The sequence below is a fragment of the Hippoglossus hippoglossus genome, chromosome 8 (assembly GCF_009819705.1).
Source record: "Hippoglossus hippoglossus isolate fHipHip1 chromosome 8, fHipHip1.pri, whole genome shotgun sequence".
Taxonomy (NCBI): domain Eukaryota; kingdom Metazoa; phylum Chordata; class Actinopteri; order Pleuronectiformes; family Pleuronectidae; genus Hippoglossus; species Hippoglossus hippoglossus.
The window spans coordinates 4,024,150-4,043,402 of record NC_047158.1 but is presented as its reverse complement, the minus strand read 5'-3'; the positions used below and the strand labels follow the sequence as shown (position 1 = coordinate 4,043,402).

At 39.8% G+C, this 19,253-nt stretch overlaps 1 protein-coding gene across 2 annotated transcripts; it reads left to right on the top strand.

Moving 5' to 3' along the window:
- The first annotated feature begins 661 nt into the window (after positions 1–661).
- si:ch211-76l23.4 lies at positions 662–18,480 on the top strand. Of its 2 annotated transcripts, XR_004614711.1 has the most exons (6): positions 680–916; positions 2,982–3,116; positions 4,194–4,323; positions 6,986–7,512; positions 7,718–7,720; positions 18,466–18,480. XR_004614711.1 is itself a non-coding variant. In XM_034593436.1 (4 exons), exons 2-4 carry the CDS (start codon positions 2,996–2,998, stop codon positions 7,236–7,238), a joined length of 504 nt encoding a protein of 167 aa, XP_034449327.1. In that variant the 5' UTR covers positions 662–916; positions 2,982–2,995; the 3' UTR covers positions 7,239–8,071. The 2 variants fall into 2 exon arrangements, 1 of the variants encoding a protein (XP_034449327.1); XM_034593436.1 differs by lacking the exon at positions 18,466–18,480 and having other exon boundaries at positions 662–916; positions 6,986–8,071.
- Positions 18,481–19,253: the final 773 nt, after the last annotated feature.

The following is a 19,253-nucleotide window of genomic DNA, read 5'->3' as shown; positions in this document are numbered from 1 at the left end:
TTTCTTTCTTTCTTTCTTTCTTTCTTTCTTTCTTTCTTTAAGAAAGGCCTAAATACGTATAAAACCACGGAATTATGAAATAATCCAATACATTTTATTGTTTTTCTTATTACCCCAATTTAGATTTATCATCACAATGACTCTTAAATCAAAAAGTCTTTATCCGTCAGTCAAGATATTAAATAATTTGGTGCTGCTTTAAGGTGAATGTGCCCACAGCCAAGACATACTATAACATAATTATATATATATATATATATAATTATATCATATTATAATATTATAATATTATAATATTTTTTACGTATTATTATGTTATAATTTGTTGCTTAAAATTTAACTGAATGCCTTTTACTGTAGTTCATTATTATTTTGAGCTAAGTGATATATAAATGAAGTTCTTATTATTATTATAATACACTAGGGAAAACCGCTGAAAAGGAATAAGAAATATGTGACTTAGAGCTTTTTGGGGCTCATGGCAGCTACTGTATGACTGGAACCAAGAGAGAGAGAGAGAAAGAGAGAGAGAGAGAGAGAGAGAGAGAGAGAGAGAGAGAGAGAGAGAGAGATGAAACCAACCAGGGTGTTGGAGCTTTGCCTCAAACCCAAACCACACTGTGCTGACCACTGGGCCTCCATAATGATGGGGGAGAGTGTGTGTGTGTGTGTGTGTGTGTGTGTGTGTGTGTGTGTGAATGTGTGTATATGTGTGTGTCTGTGTGTGTCTTCATGTGTTTTTTTGAAAGCGAGAGTGTGAGGTTTTTGGTATAAATGCATGTGCAGTCATGCTTTTGTGCAGCAGGGGTGTGTGTATATTCTCCCTCTCTCTTTTGTTCTGTCTCTTTCTGCAGTATTTGCACATTTGCCACTGACTCCTAGGAACCTCTGCAGGAGACGAGCTGCAAAACATCAGGTACACGCTATTGTTACGCATTTATGTGCAGAGAACAGGGTTGTATTTAAATATTGGTCACACTGCTTCTTAGTTCAAGTTTTTGTTGGGCATAAAAGATTAAGAAAACATGGGGAAGGTGTCTGCTTACCTGTGATATCCAGAGGCACTATTATCAGTCGTTTTCATTTCTTAGTTCTTTAGATTTTTCTATTATGCTGTCTTTGTAAAAACGGTTTTAAATTTACATTGACATCAAATTTACACTTACATGATTCTTGCTGTTCCAGGTTTATACCCTCATGGTTGAATGCACTTATTGTAAGTCGCTTTGGATAAAAGAATTTGAATGTTATGTAATGTCAATTTAAACAATACAACCTTTCAATTCACACATCGAACTTGATTATTATTTCCACGAAACCTGGTTGAAGGATGGGACATGGACCAAGAAAGAACTGGACAGAGGGACTCTCTTAAACATTGAGAGATGTTTTTTTTACATTTCTCAGAGAATAATTAATAGATGTTGAAATTATTAGGCATATTTTGGGGACTGATATTTATGATTGTGTAAAATGTTGATGTATTGAGTGAGTGACATTCTAGTTTCACCTAGATGTTGTCTGTTGGTTTGTTCGTTTCTGTTTATTTGTGAGTAGGATTATGCATTCCTATACTGCAGCTAGCCACCAGGGGGCGATCGTGATTTGGCTTCACGATTTGATGTGCATCTTTATTTAGTCAAACATATGAAATTAATCTAAACACCCAAATCTAAGAAGACCAACTGTATAGTCTACTTGAGACTATTATTGCAGGTGTTTGTGTTGGATAATGTGTGTGTGGGTGTGTGTGTATTACTGGAACAAAGTATTCGTGTACTCTGCATGTCTCTGCAGCTCCCCTCAAGGTGTTTCCGAAGTGGCTCTGTAGGTTCAGTTTTGTGTATCAGCTCTGACTGGAGCTTGATCTCATTCCTTAACACGAGCCAACTGCAGGAGCTCATTGTTTCTTCGCTCCAGGGGCTGCATTCTCTGTTCCACCCTCTGACACGCCTAGAAGACTTAAAAGTTTGTTGGATGAGGAAAGTTAGACCAGTACCAAGCTGAGGGCAGGGTGGTGGGGCTTAGAACTGCACGATGACATCATGGTAAAAAATTTACTTAAAGCCTCATTTATGCTGAACGTCAGAAACAGATGGAGCAATCAATCCGTTCCCTGCATCCATTTCGTCCGTATTGGTGCATGTCTTCTGAAATCTTACAGAAACAGTCAAAACAGACGAAAACTGAGAAGTACCACAAGGAATCGTGGAGGGGCCGTGTGGCCAGTACTTCAAGCATGATGACCGAATTTCACCAATGGTGAATCTTTTTAAGTAGAGACTTTGCAAGTTAATGGCAGTTGTCTGCATGATGTTACGCATGCACAGGGACAAACTTATGACACACATTATCGCATCCTCCTCCACCATCGCCAAAAAACTCTAAACTCTGCACTACCCTCTAGTGGATATTTTTCTTAACAATCATGCCAACGTGAAGGATGCAAGGAACTACTGGGGCAGTGACAGTTACATTGTTCAAAACGGATGTATCTATTTTAATATGCAAAGGCATGGGCTTCATGTCACTTTCTGCCAAATGCATCATAATTACATAGGTTTGGTTGAAGACTATAATTTCTAAATGTGTGTGTATGATGTGTCTGTGATAGTGGTTTGCATGAAAATTGTACGACTTCCTTGTTATTTATTTGTACACACAGTCTGACCCTATAATTTTGATTGTAATAGAATTGTTTGAAATTTGGATGATGTGGTTTGATATCATGTGTTACAAAGTCAAGGTAAAAATTTGCTTAAATTGAATCAAAATATTAAACTGGAGAATGAATATTGCAGTTGAGTTACTCTGCACTGAAAGATGTGATGTGTTTAACTTAAACTAGAAACACAAGGAAGAACTTTCTGAAAAAACAGTCTAAGGTTTTTCTGCAGTTCTGGACCAAAGTTATCATATAATCAATGTCCCAACAGCTGTAATGATTATAATAATGTTATTATGAACATGCTCCCTCTTAGGTACTGGTACGACAATGGCCTCCAAACTGAGCGTGCTGCTGCTGTTATTGGCCGTTGCCTTAGTGACTGTGCTGGCCCAAAGGCCGCGTCCGGTGAAGAAGACCAAGACCGATGAGTGGAACTACAAGGATGGCTGTGAGCACCCAGATTACTCTCTGTTTATTCTGGGTCAGAGGTCAAGTTCAGGGCTCATCATGATGATGTGAAAGCTAGAGGTGAAAGTTGAAGCAGCAAACCTGTCAGTGAATTCGTTTCAATCAATCAAATTTTATTTGTATAGCCCATATTCATAAATCACAATTTGTCTCATAGGGCTTTAACAAGGTGTGACATCCTCTGCCCTTAACCCTCAACAAAAGTAAGGAAAAACAACAAAAAAAACCTTTTAACAGGGTTGTTTAGTTTAAGTTTCATTGATTGCACTGAGATTCAGGATGTGTTTCCTAATGCAGACGTGGGGAAACACAAAAGGCACTGACCTCTGACACTCAACAATGCCAAAATGCACTAACTGCGTTTGACAGTGTTAATAAACAATCTGAACAAATTTGATCTTTGTGAAGGAAAATTTGTCAGTTTGAAGGATTACACAAACATGTGAAACAATCTAAAAAGAGATATGAAGCTACAGCGAGTTAGCTTAGCATAGCATAAACAGTAGAAGTAGCAGGAGACAGCTAGCCTGGCTTTGTCCAAAAGTAAAAAGTACATCTTCCAGTACCTCTAAAGCTAAGAATACATAATCAATATAAAGATGAGAAATCTTTTGTTCTTGGCCTTGTCAACAACACTGGTTCTTTTTCTGAGGTGGATTTTTGAGCTGTTTCGAAAACCTCCTGTATGCTCTGCATCTTTAAAGCAATACTATGTAACTATTAATGAGCAACAGCGCCCTCGGCTGCCAGTCCCACCCACGAAACTTAAACATAACTGAACAGTGGATATTATCCATGATCCCAGGCTTCCTGACACCAAAAGCCCCAAACTCTGTTTTGAATTCTTCATATTTTAAGTTTCCTGGGTGAATGTTGGAATCTATTTTTATCTGATGACATTTGCATAGTGTTGCTTTAAAATGAGTGGAGCGGATTCAGTCTTCCCTGAATATGATTCTGACTTTTCTGACTTTAAAAGAGTGTTAGACTCACAAGCCTCAATTGTTCCGTTCAGCATCGGTTGTAATATTTGTAAACATGTCTCCTTCTGTCCCAGCTGAGAGGGTGAGCATGCGTGGTGTGTCTAACCTGACTGAGGTTCTGGACAACTGGAGGTTCGACATCATGAGCCAGATGAGAGGACTCCTGCAGAACGACCACCAGTCTTTGCTCCCCGATTACGCCCGGTATGTTTGAGGAGAGAGGACACGAGAGGGAATAAAAACTAAATAAACATTAATGCAGTGGCCATTGTAAGCATGACTGTTTGGAATGGGCCGTTTCCTTGACCTGTGGTAATGCTGGTTGCAGCCTTCTTTCTGAAACTGTAAAAGGGACCTGCAGTGAGTGAATCATGGCAAGTAACAACTAACCTGCTACAAGACTCATGGTGCTTTCACAGTGTCTGAATAATCCTTAAGATTTGTTCTTGACTGGGAAAGTTCATGAGAACGCTACAGTGTCCATGTTATTCCACATTTCGACTTCAAAACACATGAACTCAACAAAGTCGCAACAACAACTTTACAGCTATCTACTCACCACTATGCCGATGGAGGGGCGGGTGAAGTGTGTGAGTCCACAAAACACTTCTGGAGTTAGGGGTCAGACGACACCACACGAGCAGTATGGAGGCATGTTATGTTTTTGTTTTTGTTTTATTACGTCTAAAGAAGAGGTCACCTTAGCTGAAACACTGTTTACCCCTGGAACTCGTAAAGTGTTTTGTGGACTCAAACACTTCACCCGGCCCTCCATCGGCATAGTGGTGAGTAGATAATGAGTGAATTTTCATTTTTCTGTGAACTATGCACTAAGCAATTCCTTGGGCCCCTTAACAATACACTTTCACAAGTGTGAAACGGTTCTCTAGACATGCAAGACAGAGATTTCTTAAATTATTAGATAGATAAATAACCATTATTAGCCATTATAATCGTGTTTCATATACCAGTTTTATCTTTTGGCAGTGGTTTCACAAATTCAAAGGGACAAATTCCCGCCTCCACACAAAAAAACATACATTCAACAGCATTGAAATTTTAACATGATCAATCCAATAAAAAGTTCAGCTGCTTCAGGTTTAAATCCCCATGTTCATCCTTTGTTGCTTCTATTGTGGAAGCTCTGGAAAAATGTGAAAAGATGACGTGTTTTAAAAAAAAATAGTTGAGTTTAAATCATCTGAATTATCTCCACAAGTTTCATCTCAAATGACAGAGCAGACTATCTTTTTCCTCATGTTTGTTTCCAGTGAGCAGAATATTCCACATGAATGAAATCAGTCTGGAGGCAGAAACTCACCACAGGAACTTGGTTGACCCTTCAGGATGGAAATACATTTTGAGGTTTCTATTGGGTCCACTCTATGTTGTTGCTGTTGTCATGAGAAACTGCGGCGGAAACGTCCATTTAAAAGTGAAAATAGAAACCTGAAAGAAAGAGCTTGAGATTTTCCACAGAGGAAGTCTGGTGTTCCCTGCTTCTCGTCACAGTTAAGAGGTTCAGACATCATTATGGTCCAGAAGTCAAATAAACAATAACAGAGAATACGTGTTTAAAGTGTCATTCTCTTTAGTTTTTCTTCAGCCACGACCTTTCTGTTACCCACTTTTACATTTTCTCTTTTGCTTAATTTTTCTTTTCTTTTCTGTAAATTTGGCTCGAATACATTATGAATTTAAATTTGTGTGTTTTCATCACAGACTGAAAATAAAAAAATTGTGTTCCCATGATTCACTCTGTATGTATTTTATATTCATGTGAGGAAAGTATCATAGAGAGAGGAGATTCTTTCGTTGGGACAAAAGATAACTTTAAAACTTGAGAGTTTGTTTTGTGCCTCTTTTACCTTCACTTGAATGCAATGTGTTTGGGATATGTGTTGGACTCTTCAGCTGCCAATTTAAAAGATTACTTCAGGAAAACTAAAAATGTACTCATTATCCACTCACTACTATGCCGATGGAGGGGTTGGTGAAATGTTTGAGTCCGCAAAAAACTTTTGGAATTTCAGGGGTAAACAGCGTTGCAGCCAAATCCAATACAATTTCAACGATTCTTCCAACGTAAAAAAACAACAGAAAAATAACATAAAATTCCTCCATACTGCTCCTGTGGTGTCATCCAAGTGTCCATAAGCCCTGACATTCATATTTGACTCCAAACGGCATCATTTACACCATGTTTTTCTAATATCCTCCTCTGGAGCCGCATTTACATTTGCACGCACACACTGCACACAAGCTCTTGCCCAAGGGCGCCGCGGTGGCATCGCTACTTCCTGTAGCATTGCCAGTTCGGGTAGCAGACATTTAGGCTAAAACCATGGTGTAATTTAAACCCTTTCAAGTCGAATTTGAATGTCAGGGCTTACGGACACATTTTATGTTTTATTTTCTGTTCTTTTTTTACGTTTTAAGAAGTGGTCACCAGTTACTTCAATTGTTTTTGGCTGCAACGCTGTTTAGCCCTGAAACTCCAGAAGAATTTCACCCACCCCTCCATCGGCATAGGGTTGAGTAGATAATGAGTGAATTTTCATTTTTCGGTGATCTATCCCTTTAATGACTTTATTCTCAATTTCCAACTGTTTATAATGTTGTATTGTATGTGCCCTTGCATTCACATATTTTACACATGCCCCTCAGGGACCTGCCTTCATTGTTTTTATTTTACATGTCGGGCGTTTCCTTGTTTCTTGCACCTTGACCCCAGAGAACTTAGATGTGGATGAATGACAATACACCTTGAGGTGATCTGGGAGCAGACTGACCATGTCAGACCTGCTCGACTCATGATTCAAACCTCACCAGACAACGTATGTGCTCTCTGTATGTCCCTGTTCAGGATCCAGCCGCTGTCCGAGGCTTTGGACGACCTCTACAAAGAGTTCAATGCCCTCAAAGCTCACCTGGGCGACCTAACCGAGAAGTTCGCCGCCATAGAAACTTTCATTGATGAGATCAAGGCCGGCCGATCCACCAACACCAACGCTGGCCCGGCCCCCGGTCCAGCTCCGGCTGCAATCCCCAGACAGACCACTCGGAGGGTGATGAAGAAGAAGGCCACTTCCTCCTCCTCCTCCTCCCCCTCCTCCTAACCAGCTGATGATGAGCTTCTTCTGCTCTCATGTTTGCTTCTCCTCACACTGCGTTCTGTCTCTGTCTTGTCTGAAGTAAATTCTCACTAATCGTTTCATATCATAATGTGCTGTGATCTTAACTCCTCAAGTCCACATTAAGAATCTGGTTATTACCACAAGACACAGAAATTACTGAATTGTTATGAAAAGGACAAATTAACCAAGAAATAGTATATGCCGATTCAGTCAAATTAACAAACTGTGCAGATTTTACTTAACACCATTAAAAACAGTTTTGTAATTAATCCAGTAGTTTGACACAGGTTGAAATCCAAACACGATCTTTGTCTTTCACCCAATCACTCCTCCCTATATAGATCAGTTTACTTCACAGTGAGCAGTAAATTACAGATTCTTAAGCTTTTTTCAAACATGAACTCCAGAAAATGTCTGAAAATTGAGTCCAGATTTCGTTTCACATATGGACACAGCAAGAGATTGTCCGGGGCCGGCACATTTACAACCTAAATAAAACAGTACATGTAGTAACTTGTAAAGTAGGGAGTGATTTTCTCCTCACAGACTTGCCACTGTTTGCTCATTCTGTTTCCTCATAAATGTTACCTAAGATGTGACACCTGGAAACTTTCTATCTCACCACCAAAGACTTCCCCTGGAACTGATTAAAACAATTTCATACTCTCTTCTCAACCTGTAGAATGATATGTTTGTCAGGTCTGCTGCTGTTTCCTCTGCAATTATATGTATTGGTTTGCGTTCAAGGTTTACTGCTTCACTATATAAGCTTCAAATAAATTCACTTTTTGCATCCATTCATCATTTCAGTTATTGCTTCCTTAAAAACTGGTTTACTTTGATCAGATATGACACAATCTGAAATTTAATTATTTAGCTCGAAAGGTTCCCGACGATACAGCCATCAGACTGTTAAATACTAACTGGCCCTGACAAAACCCTGGAGTACCTCAACACACAGATCCCAGTCTCTCTCATGAGTCACCCCGTGTTTGTCCCTGTGTGTCTTATGTCTCCCATGTGCGCCCCCTCATGGCAGCTCAGTTGCTGCCTTTTGAGTCCAGGGAGAGTTGATTGGCCAACTAATCTCCGCTGTGCCAGTCACTTCTCCCTGGTTCACGTGGAGGTCCTCTCTGAGCCACCTCCATGCCCACACTCTAGTTGCTTGTTATGAAAATCTAACAAGCAAGTTAATTTTTTTACATTTATCATTACTATTTCCCCACGTGCATTGATTAAAACAGTTTACTTTCAGCCTCAAAAATAATATCAGTGCTGTCGGGTGACTCGCACTGCCATAAATCCCTGCACTTTGATGGATGATATTTACACTTTCCATCGCCATGCTGAGAAAAATTATTCTATAGGGTTTAGCAAACATTGAGAAAATTGCCGGTTAATGATCAAACATTCAGGTGTTGTTTAACCACAGTGAAAGATCACGTTGTCACAAATGACAACATAAACAGGAAGCTCTGTCTGCTCATGATCTCCCTGCTCATGTCCGAGCAAATCATCCCGTAGACCTTCAGATATATTGATGATGTTTAGTGTTGTATGGTCCTAAAGTAACATGATTGGACATGCGTGTATGCAATTTTGAGTGGTAGTGTGTTATCGATGGCAACAGGGGCCTGTGTGTTTCGGTCTGGGTCAAAGTGTGCCACACTGCTAACTGTGCTTAGTGAGAATGTGTTAAGAGTTTTGATGATTTAGATGGTAGATAATCAGATGAACAGTGTTTACAGTATTGCCCCCTATGTGATATATTCGATAAAGTTGTTTTGCCAGTTGACAGCTTTGTTTAGAGAATGGGGTTCTGTGTTTTTCGCAATTCAGAAAAACTGTAAAAACTGCTGGCAACAAAAACCTACACGCTTATCTGGGTCTCTGAGCTGTGCTACATGAAGAGGTGACAGACCTCTAGTGGACATGCTTGTATTACACACGTATTATAGGCAAAATAATAAAATCTATTATTATAGACAAATATGCAGGCGTAGTTAAACCAGTGAAACTGTGATGATGAATTACAGTGTGAAGGTGAGTCCTGGGTCTGAGCTGTTTCACTGAATTGTCAGGTTGTGATGGACTGAGTGAATCTGTAACCGATGGTTTAGTTTTGGATCTTTCACAAACAAAAATAACAAAAACATGACCCCAACCTGCACGTCAGCTCAAAGAAATCGCAGGCTGTTTCAATATATTCTTAGAGGGCAGTAAAAATTTAAAGCCTCCTTCTCTGATTTTTCATTTACTCATTAACTAACTTGTGTCACTAAGGCTCAATCCCATTTGAGCCCTTCTCCCTACCCCTTAGATGTCCTGATTCTTGTTGGGATGGAGGGGTAGGGGCAAGTGTTAGGGCACTACAGTCCTCGAAATGTAGTATTTTCATCCATTAATAATGATTTTAAAATTATGATAATAATTGTAATATCTTAGTTTAATATTGTTTCAATGTATTATGGTAATTTTTTCACAACAACCTTGAAAATAAATTGATAACATGCTAACACTAGCATGCTAACGTAACATTGTTATTGCTGATTTATGCACGATAATCACTTATTTTGACTTCAGGCAGCCACTTGAGCTCCGCTGCTCCAATCATGTGACATACATCATGTGACATACATCATGTGACATACCTCAGTCTCCACAATCATCTATAATACACACCCACCTTATTAGGTGGTCTATTTAAGCAGAGAGAAATTTCCCATCACTCCCTTTGCTCCCCCTGCTGCTGCAGCATTGCTACCAGCTTCTTCAGCGTCTCAGCTGTTGACCATGATGGTGGAATTTATTCTAAATTAAGTTGTGGGTTTGAGAACAAGTTTAATACTGTGTTTTAAATTAAAGGGTCAGTCTGTAAAAATTGGTGCGTGTCACAGAATTACAGCTGTATAACTCAGGTACAACAGTTACATTTTTTACGAGTAATACATTTGTGGTCATTTGGCAGTATGTAAAAGTATATTGTATAAAGGGAAATTGAATGTGCACTTGACTACATATGGATTAAAAGGGGAATATCAAAAGTATTCACATTAGAGTATTGTGTGATAGGAACTAAGTAAGCAAATGTGGAAAAGATGAGAATAAGATATGGATGAGGAATGTTTATTTGCAAAAATACATGTTGTCGTATTAATGTGCACTACATGCCAGAATAAATCTGCGCACGAGCTGACTACAGTAGTTTCCTGTTTCCTTTCTTCACTGCTCCAGTGTGTTTGCTGCTGGCCCAGGTTCCCCTAGACCTGAGGCCGGTAAGATCAGTAGTCTGTAACAGTCACCTACTCTAGCTTTGAGTTGCAGCTCTTTGAGTTAAATGCCTCCACTCCCGTGCTGTGGGCGTTGGTATGCGGTCCACCGAAATTATTCCTTTTATTATTATTCATAGCAGATATTTCGATGGATTATGATCACTTTTTAATTTGTGAGGATTTTGAAGTATATGTTTGCTGTGAAACTAAACCTATTACTTACTTACTAGCTTATTACTGTTTTTAACTCAACCCAGCACTTTTGACTCTGTTGCTCCTTTGAGGAGGAAATGCACTAAAGCACTTTCCAAGCCATGCCGTACCTGTGCTCTCAGACGTGCATGTCGGCAAGCTGAGAGAAGGTGGAAAAAGGACAAACTCCGAGTGTCATATGAAATCTTACAGAACCGTCTATCTGATTATCAGAAAGCTGTAAAATCTGCAAAAACTGAGCTTATTTCTAACTTGCTCTCCAATAACTATTACAGGCCTCAGGTTCTTTTAAATATTTGTGTTTGTACGAATGGGTTAGAGTTTGCGTAAAAGTGCTCACATTCTCCTGTCAAGTTTTGTTTTTCTAGATGCCAACGTTTGCATAAGAAGTGGCGTACGCACAAAATGGGGCCCCAGATCCCTTACGGGCTAACATGTCGCAGATTTTGCAGTATTTAGCTGCATCTGAGGCAGGAGCTTTTCTCTTCTTAATTCTCTCCCTCTCTGCTCCACCTTTCCCTTTCTTCTGACCACGACCTTGCAACGGCGACTTGTTATAATACTATCAGAAGCGGATGCACAGTTGCTTAAATGATTTCAGATGGTGGAGCTGTGTTATCTTTGGTTGCTATGTGCGTCGCTGGTGCTCCCGATGTGCAGTCCGCCACTGTATATCACATTATGAAAACATTTTATAAAAAACGTTCTCTTTTGAGATTTCGCTGGTATCGCTAAAACATTTTAGGAATGTTATATTGAGAATGTTTTTCCTTTGTTCTGTATTGGAAAAATTAACTAAGTGTGGTTGAAACCTATTTTGTAGTTGGAAAGTAAGTTTTTGCAGCCCTGTCTAAAGACTTTTATGACCTGAGCTGTTTTATGGTCTGAACTGTTTATGACCTGAATACTGTCAGACCCTTTTGCCACTTATTTACCCTCCAAAGAACGGAATGTATGTCTGCTTATCTCCTTAGGAAACACATGTAAATCAGTTGTTTGTGTTTAGATTCCTCTCTCAACCTGCGCCTACAGAACCAGTCTGGATTGGTTCAGAGACAGCCCTCCGTTCTCCTATATAAGATCCTTGTATTTGGCTGTTCTCCATCTTCACTCTGAGATCCTTGTGACTCTCTGTGTTGATCCTTTCTGCAGAAAGCCCCTATTAAAATGCACGTGGATAACTTTGGTGTTTCCAGCCTCTTGTATTTCCAGATTTCCATCACAGTTCTCATCTAACATAGTCTGTGGTCCTGACAACCTCTTAGTCACTTAGCCTCTGTCTTAGTTATTTTGCTAAATTTATAAAAGCGTTCTGTGAAATCGTTTAACATCCTTTAACGTTCCTAGGATGTTAAATTCAAACATTTTCATGAGAATATTATAAGAACTTGTAGGTAACGCTATGTACGTATATAGTACGTATATACACTCCCCCGTATGTCCCCACTGGAACATTTGTGGTTTAGGTGTTCATTCCCCAGGTGATGTTTCTTCTGTGGCGAACACCCTGGAGCAGAACAAAGGACAGGACATGTGAGTGTTTATAGAATTACAAAATCCAAAACACTAATGCACTTGCATAGACTCTTATCTTGCAATATATTGCACACAGATGTCCAAGAAACTTCACAAAACATAATTTTACTTTTGTTTGTCAATTATGAACATATGTTTACACAAACACTGTTGTCAGAGCCTAATCTAGCTCTTTTTTTTTGCATAGATAGTCCATAGTCTAAATATTTGATGTAGAATGTGCAAATATGCAATGTGCAAAATGCTCTGTTTAACTCTTGTTAATGAAGTGAAAATATTGATTATTATTATTATTATATGTGGAGGGAATGCTGGTCCTGGCTACTGGTGAGGACCCACCACCTACAACCAGAGCTGTGAACCCCCCTGAATGCTCTGGTGGTAAAGTGACAGATAAGAACAATGCTCAGTGGAAGGGAGATTGAGCTTGTTGCAAGAATAATAATACATAAATGTATGGAAATATACAAAAAATTGAGAACAAAATAATGGAATAAAAACTAATATATACTGTGTAAAAAAAGAAAAAAGATTAATAAAGTGTATGTAACTGACTGCTAAACCTGGTAGGTTATGCAGATTGTTTCATTTATTATTTGGGTTGGGTTTATTTTGTTCTTTATGTTCAAGTATGTATCGTGTTATTTAAGTTAGTAATTTGTTGTCCTTTTTAAACGTAGAGACTCACCTCGCGTAAATGCCTGTAGCTTTCACGGCGCGGACCGATGTAATATACACACCAAATCCCTCGCTTCCGGCCCGAGCCGATATAAAACACCTGCCGTACAGCTGTGTCTTGAGGATGGTAGCAGCGGAATCCTCGTTTAACACCCCTCGCCGAGCGGAATGAGGTAGGAAGCAGGTTTTATTCACTTTGCTACAGGTAGCGCGGAATGGGAGTCGCAATGTCACATTAACCCGTCAAACTTGTCTCACGTGGTTATTTGTTTGTTTAGCTGATGTTTAGGTATTTTAACGGTTGTATTTGTCTTTTATTAAATGATTATGTCGTACTTGTTGTCGTTCTAGTTTTACGGTGTTTCTACGGCGCCACGATGTAATGTCTGAATAAAGAGCTGTGACGCATCAGTTCGAAACTCTCTGCGTCATGCTTTGCCAGCCAGGGGCTGTTACAGTGTATGTTATAATGTCACTATGTGATGATTTGATTGAGGATGAAGATATGTCTGGTGAAGATGCAGAAGCAGATTTCATAAAGAATTTGTGTGTGAATGGCGATAGACTGTACTTTAAAGCACTTTGAATGGTCATCAAGACTAGGAAAAAAAGTCGAGCAATTTGTTTGCTATATTTTAATTTATTTCCTTTGGGACAAACCAGAGCACCTGGCATAAACCCACACAATTTGTTTCAATATTATCTGTATACAGCCAAATCTTAACATACATTATCTCAAGGCATACAGAGAGAAGGGGGGCAAACTATAGAAGAGATGAAAAACTAATTAAATGAAATGGAGAGGCACAGAGACAGGGACAGAGAGATGTCCTCAAGGGAGAGATGGGATGCTCAGATGACTGGGAAGTGGATGTTTGTTGGTGCTCTAGAGCCCAAGTGGAGCTTACGGGTGGCAAATGCAGAGGGGTACTTCTTTGAACCGCCGACCTTATAGAGGACGACCACTCTACACGCCTCAGCCACAGCCAGCCAGGGAGAGATGCAATTCATTTTCTACTGGGACCAGATCTTCCTCCTCTCTAATCCAATGGCGTTTCCAAAGTTGGGAAGTAGGTTGGCCTTAAGATGTTCCTGGTGCCTTCACAGGTTCGGGGCAAGGGTTTTCTTTCTTTATGAGGTAACTTGCTTTTCTATTGAAAACAATTAAGTAATTATCAGGGACCCCTGAAGCCTCGGCGTCCTTCAGCACCTTCTCTTTGTACTCACCAAGGCACATAAAGTCCTCCTGCTCTCCTACTATAAACCGTTTGGCCTCCTCTGTTTCCTCTCTGCACTTGGCATTGGCTAAGAGCTGACGCTCCATCATCTGTTGTTTAAGGAAGCCTGAGTAAAGCAGATTCTTCTCATACCGCATCTTCTCCTTTATGTTGTCGAGTTCATCATTATTGGCCTCAATGATCCTCTCAGCATCAGCCTTCTGCTGGTCAGCCTTAATTTTCTTGAGGTGGTTGGCATAAAGAACCTGTGCTGATAAACTCGCCTTCATCATTGCATTGGAATAGGCTCGTTTTTCAGCCATATTTTTCTGCTGTGTGATCCATTCTCTCTCTTTAGTTTCTCGAACTCTTTGGAGGCTAAGGGCCTCCTGCTTGGACTTTGAATCCTTTCGCCTATTCTCTTTGACTTCCAGTGTGGCAAACACCAAATCTTGTTTCTTGCACATTTCTATCTGCTTTGTTCTAGGTACATCCCTGTCTGCTTGTTGCTTCAAGTTCTCCCTCCTTTGGGAAATTATTTTCATGTCAGCGAGCTTCTCCTCCTCTCTCCTTCGCTCCTTGTCCTGCATCTTCTCATCAAGGATTTGCCTCATTTCCTCTCCCAAACAATGCATCTTCTTCTTTTTCTCCTCCATGGCCATGAGATCATCCTGCTTCATTCTGTCATACATCTCTTGTAGCTTTTCATTCTCTAGTTGGCCCATGGTTTCTTGCAGTTCCTTCTTTGCCAGACGTTGCATTATGACATTATAATTCCTTTGCTTTATCTTGTCTGCATATTGTTTCCGCATTTTCTTAATCTCTTCCCTAGCTTGTTCGGCTCTCTGTTCTGACGAATTCATACTGTAATCCAGACGCTTCTCCTCCTCTAACAACTGCGCCTGGGTCTGTTTCCTCTCCTGGATCAGGGCATTATTGTTCTTGGCATTCTCAGTAACCCTAATCAGGCTATCTATATTTCTTTTTACGTTTCCATCTGTTAACATTGTTATCATGGTCTTCACAGTACGAACAGTAGGGGGAGGCCTAATCGAAGACTTCTTATTCTTAGCAGATGTATCATTGCAGGTTTCCATTGAAGCATCCCTGCATTGGATTCCAAAATTGGAAACTTTGTCCACAATAGACGTGGGGGCCGTGGAGCACTGTGACATTACAAGTCTTAATGAAATGTTTGTTAATCTTGAGCTAATGTATCTCCAAATACACCATCATCTGGTTCTTTAATTGTGCATTACCGCTGTGTATATATATTGTTTAAAATCAAAGGACATTTTAATATCACATGCGTTTAATCTTCACTAAGATTAGAAGCCTTGGCCTCTATGGCCAACTTCAAAGGTCACAGAGGCCAAAGCTTTTCGTGGTAAATTGGTGGTAAACCACCTTGATGTTGGTTGCCACCCGCCTATGGATCAAAGAAAGAATAACATTTATGATGAAAATAATAAAAGTATAAACACACAAGCAAAGTTAAATAAAGTTTTACTTACTAAATACAGATGTGCAGATGTGTCATGTGAATATGAGTCTGTTTTTGTGTGTATATATGTGAGTGAGCGAGTGAGTTTTAAAATGGCGGCTGGCCACTTTGAAGACAAAATACCCCCTGGAGTGTTGGGCTCATGTGGCTGAGATCACATTTATATGTTAAGTTTGGGGGATGGAGTGTGTGAGGTGTTGGTGCCAGGTCAGAGAAAGTACTTAGTTGCATGCAAAGAGAGTCTGTGAAGAGCATAACTAACAATAGCTTTCAAATAAATTATTACCAAATATCACAACAACACAAATCAATCTTGTAAAACATCACATGAACATAATTCCACAGTCCTGTGCATAGCCTAGTGTAATTAGCCCAGTTGTCTTACCAGTTCATGAAAAGGGGGAAAGGTCCTTTTTGACGTCCAGCGAAGCGGTTTTGCTGGTTGTGGCTCCTGTTGTTGTGCATCTGCTGGCAAGAGGTTGTGTCGGAGCAGCTCGTGCTGAAGTCCTTAGGCAGGCTCTCGTGTTGCTGCCTTTTTGGATGGTTTTAGCAGTCTGCTTCAGGCAGGCCTGCTTGGAGGTTGGAAGAGCTAGGGTAGGGAGAGGTACCTACTTCTCTGGGAGAGGTCAGTAGAAAAGAGATAGACGAGAGGGGGAACTGGGCTTTTGGCCTGGTGACCTCATGGGTCATGGGGCACAAAGTGACCAATAGTGGTTGAAAGTTGTGTCCACGGGACGGTTTAACACCTTGGTGTGAGTATGAAGCACCCTGGGAGACTGAGAACACAGAACAGCAAGAATCATGTAAGCACATTAGCTTTAAAAAGCCAAACTACAAAGTGCTACATGTGACTGAGTGCAACTTAACTTGCACTTATTAAAAGTTCGGTCATCCTGTGTCAGAGTCTCTGTCGGAGTCTGATTCCTCCTCACTCCTCCTCTGACCTGCGCTCACTTTACACTTTAACAATAAACACCATCACTGATCACAAGTTATTAGGACACTTTACGTTTGTTTGATTCTCTAGAGTTTATGAGACACATGTTTAAATCTGCTACACAACACGAGATGTAACGTGACGTGCACAGTCAGGACATCAGGGTTAAAGTGACCGGAATGATCCAGAGTCATGATCCGACATCTTCAATTAATAACTAAATAAATGTGCAGTTTGTGTTTGAGGAGACGAGCAGACACAGAAACACGCACACTCCAGCACACATGTTCTTCCCGCAGACTATGATGCAGCACGGTATTTTAACTTCATTGTTGCAGAACAAGCGAAGCCCCATTTATCAAGGACATAAATATGGATTCCTTAGGTTTTAATAAAGAGCAGTTGTAAGTGTGATTATTAGAACACATCAGAGAAGCAGACTTACTTGTTGGCCTGCGGAGTAATGCGCTTCAGAGGTGCTGATTTTAGTTAAGATAAGATAAAACTTTATTGATCCACACACTGGGGAATTTCAGTTGTTACAGCAGCAGGTACGTCCGAATGAGGTAGACAAGATAATAGAGAAATATAAAAAGGCAAATAGAATCATAATTTAAAATTAAATGAAAAGATGCTCAGTAGGTGCATTATATACACATTTTCATTTTAGTGGTCTGTATGAATGTTATAAGTAAAGTGCAGTGGCACAGTATGATTGTACGAGAAAGTAAATATCACTTTTGTTCATAAGAAAATCGTTGAAGAACATTGTACATTAACGCAAATGTGCAAAACGTTATTTTCTGGTTATTGGAATTATATCGCGATCGATATCGACTGATATGAAAAAAAGTTATCGTGATAAGATTTGATTGCCCAGCCCTACTATTACTACTATTATTATTATTATTATTGTTAGTTCAAGTATAGAGATGACTATTACTATAAGAACAGAGCCTAATGAGAGTTCACGAGTAGTTAAAACATGAAAAATTTAAATGCCCATGTGTTATATTGATCAGAGTCAATCTTTTGAGTAGTTTAGCCCTGTTGCTGCTCACACCTCTGATAAGATTACTTCTCTTATAAAATATCAACCTTTTCCTTATGTGCAAATAATTTTGAATAATTTCGAGTGCCCTTGCAAAGTGGTAATGTTTATGAATTGACATAGTACATTAAACGTGTATGACTACCTTAAGTGTAGCACTATCTAACCAAGTTTATTCATACTGATTGAGCGTTGATAAACGTTGGCATACTGTCAAAAACAATACAATAATTTTTAACAAAGACAAGCTTTAACTAGGGCTGCGAAGCAGCACTGAGCAGGCCCGAGCACCTGCAAACTCGGGACCTGATGCAGCCGCGGGGAGGGGGGACGAAGGATAAACGCTTCAGTTCCTGTGTTCGTCACGCTTCCGAACCACGTCCACCAATCATGCATCACGGCCCACGCCTTCAAGTGCAGACCACACGGTGAAAATTTTATGTAAATCGAATTAAAGATGTGAAATATGGCTTACTTCCTGTTGCCAGTACGTGGCCCTATAACTATCATTATCACTACATACAGACTAATAGATCTGTTCAGGTCAAAAACACTCTTGTTTCTCTTCAGATCGTATAAATCTTTCACCTTTGCAACATCTAATACATCAGAGGAATCTATGAACACTGACACTGGGGGACAAAAATCGAGGTAGTTTTAATCTCCATGTTGTTGAGATGACCCTCACCAAATTTGAAATTGATCTAATGAAAGCTCTAGGAGGGGTTTGTTAAAATACAAAATGGCCACTAAATCCAAGCATGTTTAGGTCCTCATAAAAGGCAATTAATTTGCCTGAAGAATAATAATAATCATGTCAATTTCAATAGGGCCTTCGCTCGTGCTTGGGCTCTAATAATAGGAATAATACTCATAATATGTCACATATGATTACTCTACAAATGCTCTGCATGCTGAATGTCAACGGGGAACAGCGTCTTTTGTACTTATACTATCCAACTAGGGCTGGGTATCGCCACAGATTTTCCCAAATTGATTGGACTCTGATTCAATATTGATTCGGTTAAGGATATTTCAACGTGCAATTACAATTTTTCTTGGATATAAAAGAAATTCATTCAAATATAAACTAAAGCTGTAAACTGTGCAAGGAAACCTAACCTGGTGCATTATTGAAAATATTAAAGGGATAGTTCACCAAAAATTCCCTCATTATCTACTCACCCGCTAACACCTTCTAACATCTACTGGTAGTTGCTAACTTAAATTATGCAGAAGACCTTCAAATGTACAAGGGATATTCACTATCTTCTCATATATTCTAAAAGGATTGTAGCTGGATTCATCAAGTGACTGCTATGAACAGGATAGCTGACAACAAGGGAAAGACCTTGTGAAGGACAGAGAACTGGAGGGAATAGACTACCCATGCTGGCAGGATCCAATATGACACCCACCCAATGGAGACACCCTGTAAAGGCTACGAAAGAATACCCCCAGAGTCGGCGGAAGTGGGGGCGGTAGACGACTTACTAATGGACCACAGGGCTAATGACTCTGGAATAGAAACAATAGAATACAATAATTCAAGAAGTTAACATGGCAGAATCTGACAAGAAGCTCCAGAT